The 16,573-nt window shown below is 57.0% G+C and overlaps 1 protein-coding gene across 4 annotated transcripts in view; it reads left to right on the top strand.

Moving 5' to 3' along the window:
* Acot11 (acyl-CoA thioesterase 11) overlaps positions 1-16,573 on the top strand; it is a 40,880-nt gene that overhangs the window by 21,122 nt on the left and 3,185 nt on the right. For all 4 annotated transcript variants that reach the window (XM_005398521.2, XM_013521713.1, XM_005398524.2 and 1 more), the window contains exons 2-13: positions 943-1,150; positions 2,021-2,090; positions 7,218-7,278; positions 8,176-8,274; positions 8,619-8,754; positions 10,255-10,411; positions 11,522-11,641; positions 12,715-12,859; positions 14,268-14,323; positions 15,383-15,449; positions 15,732-15,815; positions 16,227-16,360. In XM_005398521.2, the coding sequence (XP_005398578.1) occupies positions 943-1,150; positions 2,021-2,090; positions 7,218-7,278; positions 8,176-8,274; positions 8,619-8,754; positions 10,255-10,411; positions 11,522-11,641; positions 12,715-12,859; positions 14,268-14,323; positions 15,383-15,449; positions 15,732-15,815; positions 16,227-16,360 (1,337 nt within the window). The remainder of the gene's footprint in view (positions 1-942; positions 1,151-2,020; positions 2,091-7,217; positions 7,279-8,175; positions 8,275-8,618; positions 8,755-10,254; positions 10,412-11,521; positions 11,642-12,714; positions 12,860-14,267; positions 14,324-15,382; positions 15,450-15,731; positions 15,816-16,226; positions 16,361-16,573) is intronic.

The raw sequence follows: 16,573 nt of genomic DNA, 5'->3' as shown, positions 1-16,573 counted from the left end.
GGATTGAACCCAGGGCCTTTGCACTGAGCTGCATCCCCAGCCCTTTTTTATTTTTAATTTTCAGACAGGGTCTTGCTAAGTTGCTAAATTTCCCAAGCTGGACTCCAGCTTGTGATCCTCCTGCCTCAGTCTCCCAGAGTGCCAGGGATGACAAGGCCACACCACCATGTCTGGCTCCATTTTAGACATTTTTTTTTTTTTTGCACCATACTGGGGATTGAACTCAGGACCTTGCGCTTGCTGGGTAGGCACTTGTACCACTAAGCTATACCCAGCCCCATTTTAGGCATTTTAAAGTGTACAGTTTGGTGGCACTCAGCGTATTCATGCTGTTGAACATGGGCACCATCACTGTAACCTCCAGAACTTTTTCATCTTCCCAAGATGAAACTCCCAACCCATTAAGCAGTAGCTCTCCCTTCTTCCACCCAGGCCTTGGTGACTACCATTCATCCTACTTTCTGTCTGGATGCATTTGGCTTCTCTAAGAACCTCCAAGAATGGAATCACATGTTTGTCCTTTTGTGACTGACATGCTTCACTTAGAATACTGTCCTCAAGGTTCATCTGTTCCGGGGCATAGGTCCGAATTTCCTTCCTTTTTAAGTTAAGGCCGAGGTGACGTCCACTTGCAGTGTGTAGCTCCCAGGTTTTGTAGAGAAGGGTATCTTTCAAGAATGGAGGTTCACCTAAAGCCAGACTGAAGTGAGGAGGTAGATTCTCTGTGTTTCTCTCTCCCTTCCCATCACCACCCTAGGTCCAAGGTTGTGTTGACATGGAGTTGTTGGCCAGAAGGAAACCAGGCCTAGGTGACATGCAGAGAGCCCCCGGCTCTGACACTATGGGCTGGAGGATGGTGGCCTCAGGATGCTGCTCCTCTCCCTCAGGCCCTGAGTCTCTGACTGGACAGAGCTGACCTCCGTGTTCCCATCTGTTCCCTAGAGCTTTGCCTCCGTGTTCTCAAGCCGCACTTCCCGGAAGTTGGCCTCGCACGCGGGGGACGAGGATGCCATGGCCGACGGCAAGGATGATCGGAACCCCACAGAGGTGCAGATGAGCCAGGTGGTGCTGCCTTGCCACACCAACCAGCGTGGCGAGCTGAGCATTGGGCAGCTGCTCAAGTGGATCGATACCACAGCCTGCCTGTCTGGTAAGGCCTGGGTCCAGGGCAGAGATGTCCGCTTTCAGAGATGCCACTGTTCCCCTAAGTGGCACACTTGTTCCTCCCCCTGGCCTTTGCTCATCCTGGTCCACCTGCCTGAAATGCCCTCGCAGTTTCCTAGTGGTCAGGGCAGCCTGTCCCTCTCCCCAGGCTCCACAGTTCCCGGTGCCTGGGTCGTGCCTTGAAGTCCCAGCTCCCATGCAACCTTAGACTTGGTGGCTTCATGACTGGCTTGAAAGTGCTGAACTGAGACAGTGCTAGGGCCATCTGCTGCTCTCCCTTCTCCCATCTGAGCTGAGCTCCTTTCCTCTCTTTGGTTGGCCCAGTGTTCTCAGGGAGCTCACGGCCTGCTGGAGTGGGGATGCAAGACACGCAGTGACCCTACTGTCTCCCTGCACCACTGAAAGGCCGAAACCCAGCTTTGGCGACAGGAAAGGCTCGCAGAGGGGCTCAGGCACCTGAGCAGGGTCCTGAGGGTGAGAGGGACTCAGGCAGGGAAACATTAGGTAAAGACTCTGATGTCTGAGAAGGTGGGACTAGGACGGCATGGTGTGATCACTCACTCAGTCCACAGCTGCTGACTGAGTCTATGTGCTAGGCGTTGACAGAGCAGGACAGGACAGGCCCCCAGCCCTCTTGTAACTCATAGCCTCGCTGAAGGGAGGAACAGTAGCCCAGTGGAACCCAGGCACATAGAACCAACCAAGATGGCGGCGGCAAAGGACAAGAAAGAAGGCGTGTTGGGGTGGCCTGGGCTTGGAAGCCAGAGAAGTCTCTTAAGGAGGTGACACTTGATCAGAGAGAGGCCTGTGTGATGTGGAAGGCTGCTAACCTCTGGCTCTCTTCTCCCATTGCCAGCGGAGAGGCATGCGGGCTGCCCCTGTGTCACAGCCTCCATGGACGACATCTATTTTGAGCACACTATTAGGTAGGTGGTGCCTCCTGCTTTAGGGTGCTGTTCTCCCTTCGGGAGCCAGAGCCTGGTCAGACTGTGTGCTGCCTGGAGCCTGGCCTATGCGAATGGAACGAGGGCAGCCTATGCAGGCCGGGGTCTGTCTGCAGGTCTCTGGGCAGCTGGGAGCTGGGAGCTGACCCCCTGCCAGGTGCCGTGGGGTGAGGGGTCCCTCAGCCAGGATGGGGCCACGGAAGTTGCTTCAGGTTTGGAGTTGGACTTGCTGGAGTGCTATGTGGCTTTGGGGAAGTCAGTCTCTGTCTATGGGCCTTTGTTTTCAGATAGTCTCTGTGGGTCACAGGACTGTGGGGAGACCCCTAGACAGGGCGACATACTGAGGCCAGAGCTGGAGGCTTGGGTCAGTCAGTGTCTCTTCATGAACCTGAAGGCTGATAAGGTGCTCATACTAAAGCAGGCCTTTTTGTTTGTTTGTTTGTTTGTTTTCCAGTACCGGGAATCGAACTCACTTGCCAGGCAGGTGCTGTGCCACTGAGCTAAATCCCCAGCCCCTAAAGCAGGCCTGTAGACCTGTTTAAATGATGATTTTTTTATGGCTATACTGACTGGGATGCTTGTCATCAAACTGGGCCTGGTGGTGCACATCTATAATCCCAGCACTCTGGGAGGCTGAGATAGGAGTGGGAGGGTGGCGAGTATGAGCCCAGCTTAGGTAAGTAATGACGTAGCAAAAATAAAAATACGTGTTTGTAGTTCAGTAGTAGGCACTTTTCTGGCAAATGTGAGGCCCTGGGTACTGCAGGAAAAAAAAGAGAGAGAGGGAGAGAGAGAGGGAGAAAGAAAGAGAAAGAAAGAAAGAAAGAAAGAGGAGGAAAAGGAAAGAAGGGTCTTTACCACACCACACTGAGCCTTCCCCTGCAGCTTGGCCCCTTCTTCCAGCCCTGTGTCTGGACGTGAGGAGCCCAGGGCTGGACAGGCTACAGCAGGGTGCACAGAGCTCTGTCCCTGCCTCACATTCCGTACCCAGGCTGCCAAGCGCCAAGGCTTGTTCTGGACTGCCCGGGGCGCACTGTGTGCGGGTTAGGGAGCAGACGTGGTCACACTGTGCTTGCAGGCCCTCCTTCGCCGCACGCTGACTGTCAGGTGGGAAGCTTGCTGGTCCGGGCAGCGGTCTCTGTTCCCAGGAGCTCCGAGGGTGTAGGCAAGCAGCTCTAGAAGCATCGTTTCCATTCAGAGGGGGACGCTGGGGCCGGGGCTGGGGCCAAGCATGTGCTCAGCGAGCACGAGGCCCCGGGCTCGACCCCCAGCCCTGGGCAACAGCAACGACAAAGAAGGGGGCGTTTCTGGCCAACAGTGAGCTCTGATGTGTGAGTGCCTCCTCGCACCATCCTAAGAACTTTTTACTCTAGAAGAGTTTCAGGTTTACCAAAAAGTTGTATTCCTAAAGACAGGAGAGTTCCCATCTACCCCACCCCCAAGTCCCTTATTATTAACTCATTGCATCTAGAGGGTACCTTTGTCACAATTAATGAACCAGGGTTGATACCTTGTTTGGAAGCCTTTTTAAATACATTAACTTATTTAATCCTCTGAACAACACTGTGAAGTCCGGGATGCTAGAATCCTCATTTTACAGAGGAGGAAACTGAGTTCAAGAAGTGAGGGAACTTGCTTAAGGTCACACTTGCCTAAGTGCAGGACTGAGGATATTCTACTGGAAGCTGGTCTGGCCCCGGAGGTTTTGCTCTTAGCAAGTGGGCTACGTTTCCCATATATCTTGGGATTGTCAAGGGGGACTTCCCGGAGGAGGTTTGAGCTGGCTCCAGTACAGTCAGTTCTGTGTACAGTGACACTTTGGAGGCCTGTGGGGCCATGTCTGGGTCTGCTCGGGGTCTCTTCCTTGGAGGAGCAGGGGTAGGGAGGGCTGGGAGCATGTGTGCATGGCGTGAACCTTTGGAGCTCTGGGGTGAAAGTGAGTCTATGGGGAAGACCCTGGGAGAAAGGAAGGTTCAGAGGGGCCCGAGCATAGCTGGTGGGTTTTGTTTGTTTCTGCCCTTGTCATTTAAAAATATTTCTCAGCTGGGATATGGTGGCTTAACCCCAGCACTCTCGGAAGCTGAAGCAGGAAGGTAACAAGTTTGAGCCCAGCCTGGGCAACCTAGTGACTTAGTGAAACCCTGTCTCAAAATAAAAAATAGAAAAGGGGCTGAGAATGTAGCTTAGTAGGAAAACCCTGGGTTCAGTCCCCAGTACTACAAAACAAAACAAAAAATAATGGGAACAAAAATAAATTTCTGACTATATCTTATATATCTTTTTTTTTTTTTGGTTTTATTTGTTTTTGTCTTTTTGAGACAGGGCCTCGCTGTGCAGTTCAGGCTGACCTTGTTGAGCTCACTTTGTAGCCCAGGCTAGTCTTGAACTCGCAATGATCCTCCAGCCTTAGCCTCCCAAGTGCTGGGATTACAGGTGTGCACCACCATGCCCAGCTAGAATATATTTTAAGGACTATGAATTATTTTAAAACATAACTTCAGCACCATTACCATGCCTAAAAAAAATAACATTTCTCACTGACATCAATATCTAGTCAGTTTTCAGATGCCCACACTGTCTTGTGAGATGATTTTATTTTGTTTTGCTTTGCATTTATTGTTATTGCAATCAGAAGAACAAACTCTATGGGCTATGCAGAACAAACTCTATGGGCTATGCAAGTGTACTGGTGGCTATGTCCAGATTAAAAAAACCAGAAAACTATAGATACTCCCCTCAGCTCCCCACACCTTCTCTCCACCTGCTTGTTGAGGAGACCTGGTCATTTTCCTTCTCCATCTTCTGGGTTTTGCCATTAGCACCACCGTGGTGTAGTTGAACATGTTCTTCTGTCCCTTGGGTGTGAACTGGACACAAGGAAGGGCTTGGTGGGGCCAGGTTACTTTTTGGAGCCACCTCTCTACATTGTGAGGAACAATCTGAGGTACTGGGGCCTGGAGGCTCATGGAGGTCCCTGAGGAGGCTGGGTGGTGATCAGTGTGGCCTGAGGCCTGCGGGTGGAGGGCAGTCTGGAAGGGAAAGCTCCACTCCCCCTGTCTGGTTGGCTTATGGGGAGCTGGAGAGGAAGGGGGAGGGGAGTAACGAGTGGCAGGGTCACACGTGTCTCTTTTCACACTGTAGCTGTCTTTTTGTGGTGCTGGGGATTGAACCCAGGGCCTTGCACATGCTAGACAAGTACTCTGCCACTGAGCTATGACCCAGGTCTCCCTCTTTTTTTTTTTGGTACCAGGAATTGAACTCAGGACCTTGCACTTGCCAGGCAGGCGTTGTGCCTCTGAGCTATGTCCTGGGCCCTTAGCTCTCTTTTAATGCCATAGAAAATCAACTTTTATTTTTTACAGTAGTCTCCCCTTATCCGCAGGGATGTGTTCCAAGACATCCAGTGGGTACCCAAATCCATGGACCTACATAGAAGATGTTTTTTCCTATACATGCAAAACTATTATAAAGTTTAAATTAAGCATAGGAAGATGTTAACCACAATAGTTAATAATAAAACAGAACAATTATAACAATATACTTTAATAAATGTTATTAAAACTTACAAATTGCTTATATCCAAAATGTTCCATTTAATTTTCAGGCCACAGTTGACTGCAGGTAGCTGAAACTATAGATGGGGGAGTGCTGTGCTTTGAAGGGACCATCAAATTTCTTCTTTTTAATTTTTGATCATAAAAACTTCCAAACATATAGAAAGTTCAGTGAAATGGCCACCATTACTAAGGGCCAGTAATTAACATTTTGCTAACTTTGCTTTGTCTGTGTGTAGAGAAAGACATTCCCTTTCTGTCTCTCTGGTACTTCCTTCCTTAGCACGTAGCTCATAAAACATACCCTTCTCCCGCATCATAACCATGGCTCCTGCTGAAAACAGTCACAGAGATCGGCCATGGCCGACATGAGCGGGTCTAATGTGCTGAGCTCCTGCCTGGGCTGGCGGCTGAGTCGCACTGCCTCACAGCTGACACTTAGCAGCACGGGCGATAGTCGTGCATTCTCCACACTTCAGGCACAGGAAGACATGCAGAGAGGTGAAAGGACTCGCCCGGGCTCACATGGCGTGGTGAGAGGTAGTCCGGGTAGAGCTTACTGGAAGCCATGCCCGTGTGTTCCTTCCCACTGGACCCCCAGGCCCCTTGGAAGGAGCCTTCCCAGGGCTGGGCAGAAGGCAGTGTTATTTGAGGAAGAACAGTCATCACTGTGACCTCCAGGTTCAGGCACCAAGGTGCGGAGGTGAAAGGACCTTTCAAGGTCACTCTGCCTCCTGCCCCTGGCCTCCACAGCCTTGGGCACCCTGTGCTGCCTCTGGGTAGGCATGGGGCCAGCTGGGTGGAGTCATCCCAGGCTGCACCAGAGAGTGCGGGGCTGGCTAGGTCACACAGTCAGTCTGGATTCCAGCTCGGCCGCTTTGGAGCCGGGGCCTTGGAAAGATGCCTTAACCTCTGTAGCCCAGTCCTCCTAACCCTATCTGCTGAGCTCGGGCAGGGGCATGAACGAGGTTGCATGCCAAGCCAGGCACATAGTGGGCATTCTCTCGGTGTCTCCATTCCCTGTTCACCTTCTCTTGCCCCTGGCACTCAGTGTAGGGAGGACCCACTCCAAGCGATGTGCCAGGCCACAGATCACAGGGACTACAGCCTGGCCACATGGCTGGGGTGTGGCCCGGGGGTACAGTGCTTGCCTAGCATGCCCAAGGCCCTGGTTTACCCCCAGCCCCACGAAGACCAAGCAGAACCCCTGCCCTTCCCAGTGAAGCTCAGAACGAAGGTCAGAGGAGGGTGTGCCCCAGAGGGGCACGGAGGACGGGGTGCCGCCTAGGGAGGGAATGGGAAGCCGAGAGCAAGAAGACTCAGCCTTAACTGGACCCGGGGAGCAGGGAAAGAGAGGGAGATGGCGGTGTGAGTGAAACCCGGCCACTGCTCTCAGCCTCAGCTTGCCCACCTGAGAAGTGGGGAGTGGACCCTGCCTTGCTGGCTTGATGGAGGACCCGGTGACGCTGCAGGTGTGACCATGCCCTGCGAGGCCTGAGGCCCCTGCCCTCCCCACGCCCTCGGGAAGGCTCACCTCCTGCTTTCCTCTCCCCAGTGTCGGACAAGTGGTGAATATCAAGGCCAAGGTGAACCGGGCCTTCAACTCCAGCATGGAGGTGTGTGGGGGGCCCTGCTGGGTGGGGCTGGGCTGGCGTCCTTCTCCCTCCCTTGGTCCACCCCTGGCGCACGCTTGTCTGGGGCCCTGGTGGGGCAGCAGAGTTTCAAAAGGCCAGTGGGGCTAGGAGGAGCCAAAGATCTTCCTGGCAAGCAGCCCACAGTGCAGAGGGGAGGTGGAGGCCCCGGCAGGGGCAGGGACTTGCCTCAGGAGTGGGAACAGACTTGCAGGTCCAGCCCAGGTCCTGTCTGCAGCAGCAGGCAGCAGGGGAGTGGAGTGGGGACGGCCTCTGGGTCTGGTTGGAGGCGGGGACAGTGCTGGGCTTTGGCTGGTGGCTCACCTCAGATGGCCTCTGTCTTCTCATCTGTAAAATGGGACCATACTCCTGTGTTGCAGGGGTGTTGTGGGTTTGGTGGGTGGACTTCATGGACAGTGCAGGGCTCTGAGCTTTGCACCTCTGAAATTCCACTTCCCTCTATGAAGTAGGCCCAGGCAGCTTCCCCCAGCTGGGCCACCAGTTCCTGAGGGCTTACAAAGGCCCACGTGCCCCTGGATACCCTAAAAATGCCTAGTGGGCCCCAGGAACCCCTAGGGGTCTATCCTTTAAATTTCACCAACACGTTACCTCCCGAAACCCTCAGGTGGACAGTGTCATTTTAGTCTTCTCAGCAGTCCTTTTCAGATGAGGAAACTGAGGCCCAGGGAAGGCAAGTGGCTTGGCCCAGGTTCTTCAGGGAGCTGGGAGCACAGCCAGAGCCAGCCAGGTCACTGGCCTTCCGGACCCGAGGTGACACTGAAAGACCAGAGGCTGGGCCTGGATGGCCTTCCCACCTCATCCGCCTGGGCCCCGAGGCTGTGGGCTGTGTCTCATATCCCCTCCCACCTCCATTTCCTCTAGGTGGGCATCCAGGTGGCCTCCGAGGACCTGTGCTCTGAGAAGCAGTGGACTGTGTGCAAGGCCCTGGCCACCTTTGTGGCCCACCAGCAGCTGTCCAAGGTAGCCCACTGCCGCCGCCCTCAGCACTGCCTGTCGTGGTGGGCTGAGCAGGACACCTTGGCCCCTGGGGGAGGAAGGCTCACTGCCGCCCATGCCCAGGCCCCTGGGGGCAGAGCCTCAGGCCGGGCTCACGGTCCACAGCGACCCTCTGTTCGCTGGGTCCTTTGCCCAGGGAGGCCTGTGGGAATATTGGAGGATGAATAGGACACAGCAGTCCAGGTGGACACTGGAGGGGAGCAGCCCAGCCAGTGGGGGCCCCCCTTGGTGTGGGGGAGACAGGCGGGACAGCCTTGTGCTGTTCCAGGACGCTTGTCCTGAGCACCCCACCGGCCCCGGGCCCCCAGGTGAAGCTGAAGCAGATCACCCCGCGGACAGAGGAGGAGAAGATGGAGCACAGTGTGGCTGCGGAGCGCCGGCGCATGCGGCTGGTCTATGCGGACACCATCAAGGACCTCCTGGCCAGCTGCACCGTTAAGGACGGTGAGCAGCAGCTGTGCGTGCAGGGAGGGCGGGGGGGACCCACGTGCCTCTGCTAGGCTCCCTGCCCAGACGCGGGGGAACCCCTGCTCCCGGGGTGCCGGGCCCCTCTTGGACTTGGGGTCACCTCCAGGAAAGGAGGTGCTTGGGCCTCGCCCGGTGCCCAGGGCCTAGACGAGGGATCGAGGCCTAGGAAAATCCCTTTGTGGGCCACAGTGGGCAGCCCAGGCTCCAGAGCTGTGGTGCTTGGGAAGGTGGGACCGAGATAAACTGGGAAGACTTGGTAGGAGCTTGGAAAAGCTCTGTGTGTGTGTGTGTGTGTGTGTGTGTGTGTGTGTGTGTGTGTGTGGACATCTTTCCTTTTCCCAAAGAAGATACAGACGGGAAGTAAGACTACCCCATCCCAGAGCCCAGGTATCTGCCCAGAAGTGTGCCCTGAATGTTTGGCATCCAGTTCTTATTTAGCCCCTGCTCTTACCCAAGAGGAAGCAACAGAACCAGTGCTGTAGCTGATTTCCTCCCAGAAGTCTCTAGGAGTGCTTCTGAGTCAGCGCTTGAGGTCCCCGTGGGATGAGGAGAGTGCTGACTGGAGGAGGGAAGGGCAGTGTCCCCCCAGAGGGCACAGTCCAGGTGTGCGCAGGGGCGGGGTTACCCCCCAGTCTCTAGGGTGTCCGTGGGAGGCCTTCCTTCAAACCCCAGGGAGGCGACTTTAGGACAAAGGAAGGCCATGGGGCTGCTGCGGGGTGGGGAGAGCAGCCACCTGAGTCCCTTCTGTGCCCGGCAGTCCTAGTGCCACTGCCTGCTTCCTGCCCGGCTGCCCTTTACCCGCTCCACATGACGCCACCTTGCATTGGGTGGGATGTGTCAGCATCTGCTGCCCGGAAGCCCAAGGCCCTATTTGTCCTTTGGCCTGTCCTGCTGAGGGGGTTCTCACTGCCAGGGACAGGGGATGTCAGGGACAGGGGATGTCAGGGACAGGGGGTAGGGGATGCCAGGGGATGGGGCAGTGTCCTGGGACAGGCTCTGTGGGGGGGTGGGGGCTGGAGACACCAGGAGACAGGTGATGTTGGGGGATGGGTGATGTCGGGGATGGGGCATGTCGGGTGACAGGGATGGGAAGAGCTGTCCTAAGTTGTGGGGTGTGGGGCCCACACCCTGTAACCACAGCCACACTTCTCCAGAGTGTGTGGGCGCTGTTGGGGTGGGATTGATTCCTGAGCCGTATGCTCCGGGCAGGTGTGGTGCAGAGGGGTCACGTGCCTGGCCCGAGGTCACACACCGTGGTGAGGGGAGCCGGGGTTCAGACCAGGTGCATCTCAGTTCAAAGCAGGCGTCCTGTCTGCTGCCTGTGACAGGCTCGTGTCCTGTCCCTCACCTGGCCTGGGGCCCATCTGTGTCCCATGCTCACCCCGTGTTGAGTGATTAAAGACCCTGGGTGGTATGGAGCCCCAGGACTGCTGGAGGGAGGGACCCTCTCAGCTCTCTGCCTCCTGCCCTGGCCAGACCCCGAGAGCAAGGACTGCAGCCGCACGGTGCCGGCCGAGAAGACCCGCGTGGAGAGTGTGGAGCTGGTCTTGCCGCCCCACGCCAATCACCAGGGCAACACCTTCGGGGGCCAGATCATGGCCTGGATGGAGAATGTGGCCACCATTGCAGCCAGGTGAGGGTGTGGCCTCTGTCTGCCTCCTCCCTCCTCCCCTTGGTGTCCCCTGAGCAGGAGAAACCCCTTCTGGTGTTGGCATTCAAGGCTTCAGGAGCTTGGCTGTTCTGTTAGGCTTTCACAGGATGTTCAGGCCTGAAAGAAATGATTTCTGGCCATTTATGCTCAACCCATAAATTCCACCGCAGCCCCTTGGCCTCCTGGGCGAGCCTCCCCTTGATCAACTCTGGGCTGGGGATGTAGCTCAGTACACAACACTTACCCAGCATGCACCAGGCCATGGATTCAATCCCTAGCACTGAAAAAACAAAAACAACAGACAAACAAACAGAAATCTTTGGCTAGGCCTTGCCTGCCCTCCTCCTGGTAAATGTGCTTTTTGGAATCAGCCATTGGCTGATCCCTGCCCCACCCTCCCGGTCCTGGCCCCTCAGCGCGTGACGTCCTGCAGCCCCTGTGCTGTCTGCTGGCAGCCGCCCGCCTGCCCCTCTGTCCAGCTGCCTCTGACTCTCCCCTCCCTGCTAGCGGTGGACGCTGTTTTCTCTGATCTGGGGCGTGTCCTGCGCTTGTTCAGTGTTTTTAAGCATCGTATGTACGCTTAAGCATCGTATGTACGAAGCTGCCGTTGGAGAGTTGAACCTGGAAGCTCCGTGACTTTGTGCTTGCTGTTCCCTCTCTGTGCCCTCCTCTGCAAGGCGGTTCTTCCTCATCCTCGGGGCCTGGCCAGGCAGCCTGTCCTCTGTGCCTGGCCTGGGGGAGACAGCGAGGAGGCAGTGCTGTTCTGCAGCCTGGGCTGGGGGTGAGATCTAGGCAGCCAGGGAGGGCTTCCTGGAGGAGCAGCCCTCGGGCTTTGAATGACAGGAGCTGTGGGGCAGGGGAGACTTCCAGGCAGTGGGGCAGCGGGTGTTCAGAGGTAAACACTGGAAGGAAGCTGGGGAGGGTCCTACGCGTCCTTCTGCTCGCTCAGCCTCCGTTCGTTCCCAGCCCCGTGCGTAGACCTCAGTACCAAAGCTGTGGTACAACGCTGTCCTTTGAGCAGAGCCGTCCCTGGGTTGGGTCCCAGGGTGGCACACGTGGCTCCCAGCTGGGATGTCTCTCCTATCCCTGCAGCCGCCTCTGCCGGGCCCACCCCACACTGAAGGCCATCGAGATGTTCCAGTTCCGGGGCCCGTCTCAAGTCGGGGACCGTCTGGTGCTCAAGGCCATCGTGAACAATGCCTTCAAGCACAGGTGAGGGTGGGGTGCAGACAGGGTCTGAGCCTCTGCCTGGGCCGGTCCCCAGACCCATGTTGGCACACTCAGCTCCCCGCTGGGCTCCTAGCTCACGGCTGTGCACTCTCCGGGGGCCCAAGAGCTCAGTGCATCCCTCCCAGCCACCCCTCACCGGGGCTGAGCTGCCTGTCGGAGCCCAGGAGGCCTTGCTGAGGGCTGCGAGAAGAATGCAGATGCCGGGGCGAGGCCACCATTGGGGCTGGCAGGCGAGTTCCACCCAGCACGCGTTTGGCTGCTGCCGGATCCTCTTCCTGCTTGGCTCTGCGACCTTGGGCAAATTATTGCCTTGGCTCTGCGACCTTGGGCAAATTATTGCCTTGTGCCAGTCTTGTATAAAATCCCCCGTGTGCCATCGCAGAACTTCCTAAGATGTGGTGAATGGTGGCGGCTGTGGGCATGTGCTTATTTATGTGGTACTGTGGACTGAACCCAGGGCCTTTCTGGGGAGCCGCATCCCTAGCCCTTTTTTATTTTTATATTAAGACAGGATCTTGCTAAGTTGGCTAGGCTGTACTCAGATTTGAGATCCTCTTGCCTCAGCATCCCAGAATGCTGGGATTCCAGGCCTGTGCCACCATGCCTGGCTGTAGATGCTGTTTTATAATTAATAAAGATAATAAGGCATGGCAAGATGGCCGCCGTGGAGCTGGGAACCTGAGCAACGAGTGAGGTTCCTAATTAGTCATCCATCTCTGCTGGTGGCCCGTGTGCTCTCAGACTCACGCGGATTAGAACTGCATTGTGTCTCTTTGCTTCCTCATCTGTTACTCCCTCCCCTGGTGTTAGCTCGTGGGTCCAGGACCAGGCAGGTTTACTCCCGCCTGTGCGCCCAGGCTGAGCACACAGCAGGTCCTCTGCAAACGTGGTGCATGAGAACACTTCTGGACGGTCCGTGGTCCAAGTCATTGGAAGAGCTCCAGGAGGGTGTGCATATGGCCGTGTACTGTGTGTGCGCTCGAGTGCTAGGGAGGACGCAGCCTTAGGGTCACCTGGCCAGCACTCGAGCAGCTCCCTCCCCTCCCCACCACCAGCATGGAGGTGGGTGTGTGCGTGGAGGCCTATCGCCAGGAGGCCGAGCCCCGCTGGCGCCACATCAACAGTGCCTTCATGACTTTCGTGGTCCTGGATGCAGATGACCAGCCCCAGAAGCTTCCCTGGATCCAGCCGCAGCCGGGGGTAAGTGGGGAGCAGTTTGCTTCCTTGCCCCCTGCCCCGTTGGGTCTGAGTGGGTGGAGGTGGTCCTGGCCCTCCGAGGGGCACAGCCAGCTCCGAGAGGCCTGGGGAAGGTAGCCGGGCAGAACGCGGAAGCGTGTGGAGCCTGGCTGGTACTGGGTGTGAAGGATCTTCCCCACCTGCAGGGTTGGGAAGAGCCCTGCTTTTGGGGTTCCCAGGATCAGAACATCCCAGGTGCCACATGCGAATGGGCCCCTGTGAGCCGCAGTCCCACCTGGAGGTGCCCCTGCATCCCCTGCTCGGGCCTATAGAGTGCAGGGGACTGCAGGGACCGGGGCCACCAGGCTGTGTCTGAGGAAAGGCTGTCCCTGCTTCCTGTGGGCCAGGTGGTGACCGTGGCGAGGGTCTCTCTCCAGGAAGGTCTCCTGCCCCCGCCTAGCCTTGCACATGGCCAAGCACAGCTGTAACAGCCCATGTCTGTGGAGCTGGGCAGGGGTGTGGCCACAGGGGGAGGGGCCAAGGGGAGTGCTCCCCCACACCTTACCCAGGCAGTCTACCTTGGAGCTGCACAACCATCTCTCTCTCTCTTTTTTTTTTTTCCTTTTTACTTTACCATCTTTTTATTTTCGTGGTTTTTTTTTGTTTGTTTGTTTGTTTTTTGAGACAGGGTCTCACTATGCAGTTCAAACTGGCCTTGAGCTCACTTTGTAGCCTAGGCTGGTCTCCAACTCGCAACGATCCTCCTGCCTCAGCCTCCCGAGTGCTGGGATTACAGGCATGCACCACCATGCCTGGCTCATCACTTTTTATTTTGAAACACGGTCTTGCCAAGTTGCCCAGGCTGGCCTTGAACCTGCAGTTCTCCTGCCTCAGCCTCCCAAGTAGCTATAACCACAGGTGTGTGCCAGCTGGCACTTGGCTTTCACACTCATGAGTGGAAACTTTAGAGGTGGTGGTGTGAAGGTGGGCCCTGAGTCAGGCCTTCTGGATTCCACTCCATACTCTGGCCTGGAGCAAGCCACTCCACCATCTCAGACTCAGTTTCCCTGTCTGTGTTATGGGGAGAGTGTGCGCCAGCTTCTGGGATTTGCCATGGGAATGACAGGCTTTGAAAGAGGACAGTTCATAGCAAAGCCTGGGTACACAGGCAGTCACTATGGTGCCCTCTGAGGGCCCCTGTGATGGAAGGGGAAACTGAGGCCCAGTGAGGGGAAGTGGCATTCCCAGTCACTCAGGGACTCCCAGAGGAGTCAGGGCTGCAGCTGGTACCCACACTTTCCTGGCCAGGATGTTTGGCCTCCAGCTCCCCTTGAGACCTGAGCTCCATGCCGGGGTGCAGAGGGCACAGGGAGGGGCAGAGCAGGGGCTCCCTGGTGTCCCCCTACTGCAGCCTGTCCCTGCTTCCTCCCAGGACGGTGAGCGGCGCTACCGAGAAGCCCAAGCCAGAAAGAAGATTCGGCTGGACAGGCGAGTGGGAGCAGGCGTGAGGGAGCGCATGGGCTGTCCTGGCTCTGTGACCCCAGGGCAGACTCCGGCTTTGGACTGGCTGGGCGCTGGGATGCGCCCCTGTCACCCACGCAGCCTTTAGACAGCTGGCTTGTGGCCCATTATGCACGCCCTGACACACAGGACAGGTTTTGGTGGCTCCCCCTTCAGCACACAGGCAGGTGGAGCTGTCAGCTAGCAGTTGAACCTGACAGGGGCCAGGTGATAGCAGATCGTATTTGACGGAGAAAAGCAGACGGACCGGGAGAGGACAGCAGGTGCTCAGACTGTGAATCTGCGGACTCTGCTGTGAGAGCACCTTACAACTGCAGGGTGCTGAAAACATACTGGGTGCACAGGCACTGTGGGTCAGGAAAGTGTGCATTGGAGCTGTAATCCCAGCAGGCTAGGAGGCTGAGGCAGGAGGATCTCAAGTTAAACCCAGCTTGGGCAACTTAGTGACTTAGTGAGAGCATGTCCCCCACAAAATAAACACACCTGTAATCCCAGCACTTGGGAGGGTGAAGCAGGAGGATCATTGTGAGTTTGAGATCACCCTTGGCTGCATAGTGAGTTCAAGGCCAGCCTGAACTACATAGTGAGACCCTGTCTCAAAAAAAAAAAAAAAAAAAAAACAGAAGAAGAAAAAGAGAAAAGAGAGAAGGGAAAGAAGGAAGGAAGGAAAGGAGGGAGGGAGGAAGGAAGGGAGAAAGTGACAATGGAGCATTTGCCGTGTATCAGCACTGCGATCCTGGGGGAGGCTGCGAGGCTGGCGTGACTCTGCCCCGTTTCTCCGAAGCAGACACTGAGGTGAAAGTGTGGTTACTCCACAAGGGTATGGGCACTGAGCCTTCAGCTGCCCTCCTCCCAGGTTGCCCCTTGAGCTGGCTGAGGTCCTGCTCGCAGCAGCTGTCCTAGGTGATATGCAATCCCGTGTCCCCACTCAGCCACGAGCCCCCCCGCCCCCCGCTTGCCTGCCCTCTGGCCTCCACCCCAGGGAGGCTTCTCAGGGACTCAGTGTGCCATCTTCTGCCCTCCCAGGAAGTACATCGTGTCCTGTAAGCAGACGGAGGTGCCCCTCTCTGTCCCCTGGGACCCTAGCAACCAGGTAAGGCCCTCTGCTCCAAGGGGACAGTCTCCAGGCCCACGGGGGTCCACACAGCCTCCTCTGCTGGTCAGAGTGGGTTTGGAGGGGCCCCTGCAGGGAACAGGGCTGTGGGGAACCCTCTGCCCGTGGGGGTCTGGATCAGTCAAGCTTCCTTCCAGAGGCCCAATCAAGCTTCCTCTCTGCAGTAACCCCAGCTTCCTGGCTCCAGCTCCTCTCCTGCTCCCTACACTGCCTGAAGGGGGCGCCCAGGAGGGGGCGGTAGCATCTGTGTGCTCTCCCCAGGTGTACCTGAGCTACAACAACGTGTCCGCCCTGAAGGTGCTGGTGGCCAAGGACAACTGGGTGCTGTCCTCAGAGATCAGCCAGGTAGCTGAGCCCACTCCCACGTGCTGTCCCTTCTGAGTGGCTGCAGGAGGCTGGTGGCCAGTGACAGGCGCTCTCAGAGCCTCTGCTGGAGCTCTAGAAACACACCTGTCCCCAGGCCAGGGTGGGGAAGCCCTGACCTCCGATCCCCTCAGGACGGGCAGTGGGCAGCGGAAAAGACCCGAGCTCTGCCCCTCTGGGCTGTGCCTCTGAGCTTAGGTTTGGGGCTCCGGAGCTGAAGGGCTGTGAGGCTGCTGCCTCGGTCGCTGCTGCTGTCCGCCTCTACTGCACGCTGTGCATCCCTCTGCACCGGCGTGGGAGCCCAGTCATTTGTCGGCAGCCACAGTCCCAGCAGGCCACACCCGGCTAGCACAGCCCTGGAGGGTGAGACTGAGGCTGCGTCTGCCCGGGCAGGTTCACCTGTACACCCTGGAGGACGACAAGTTCCTCTCCTTCCACCTGGAGATGCTGGTGCATGTGGACGCCGCCCAGGCCTTCCTGCTGCTCTCGGACCTGCGGCGGAGGCCGGAGTGGGACAGGCACTACCGGTGAGGCTGGGCGCAGGTGGGCTGCTTCCCTCGGCCTGGGGCACCTCCTATCAGCCGCTTGGGCTGGCTTGGGTTAGGTGGGGCGGTTGTGAGCCCTCAGGGAAGACCCTCGGCTTGAATTTGGGGGCCTAGGCCATCTCGGTTCTGTCCCTGCTGGCCATGTGCCTTTGATCAGGTCACTTCCTTTCCAGGTTCATTTCCCGTCTTATTTTG

Source organism: Chinchilla lanigera, unplaced genomic scaffold (genome assembly GCF_000276665.1).
Source record: "Chinchilla lanigera isolate Chin_1 unplaced genomic scaffold, ChiLan1.0 scaffold00063, whole genome shotgun sequence".
Taxonomy (NCBI): Eukaryota; Metazoa; Chordata; class Mammalia; order Rodentia; family Chinchillidae; genus Chinchilla; species Chinchilla lanigera.
Note: the sequence above shows the minus strand (reverse complement) of the source record. Positions and strands in the feature narration are given on the sequence as shown.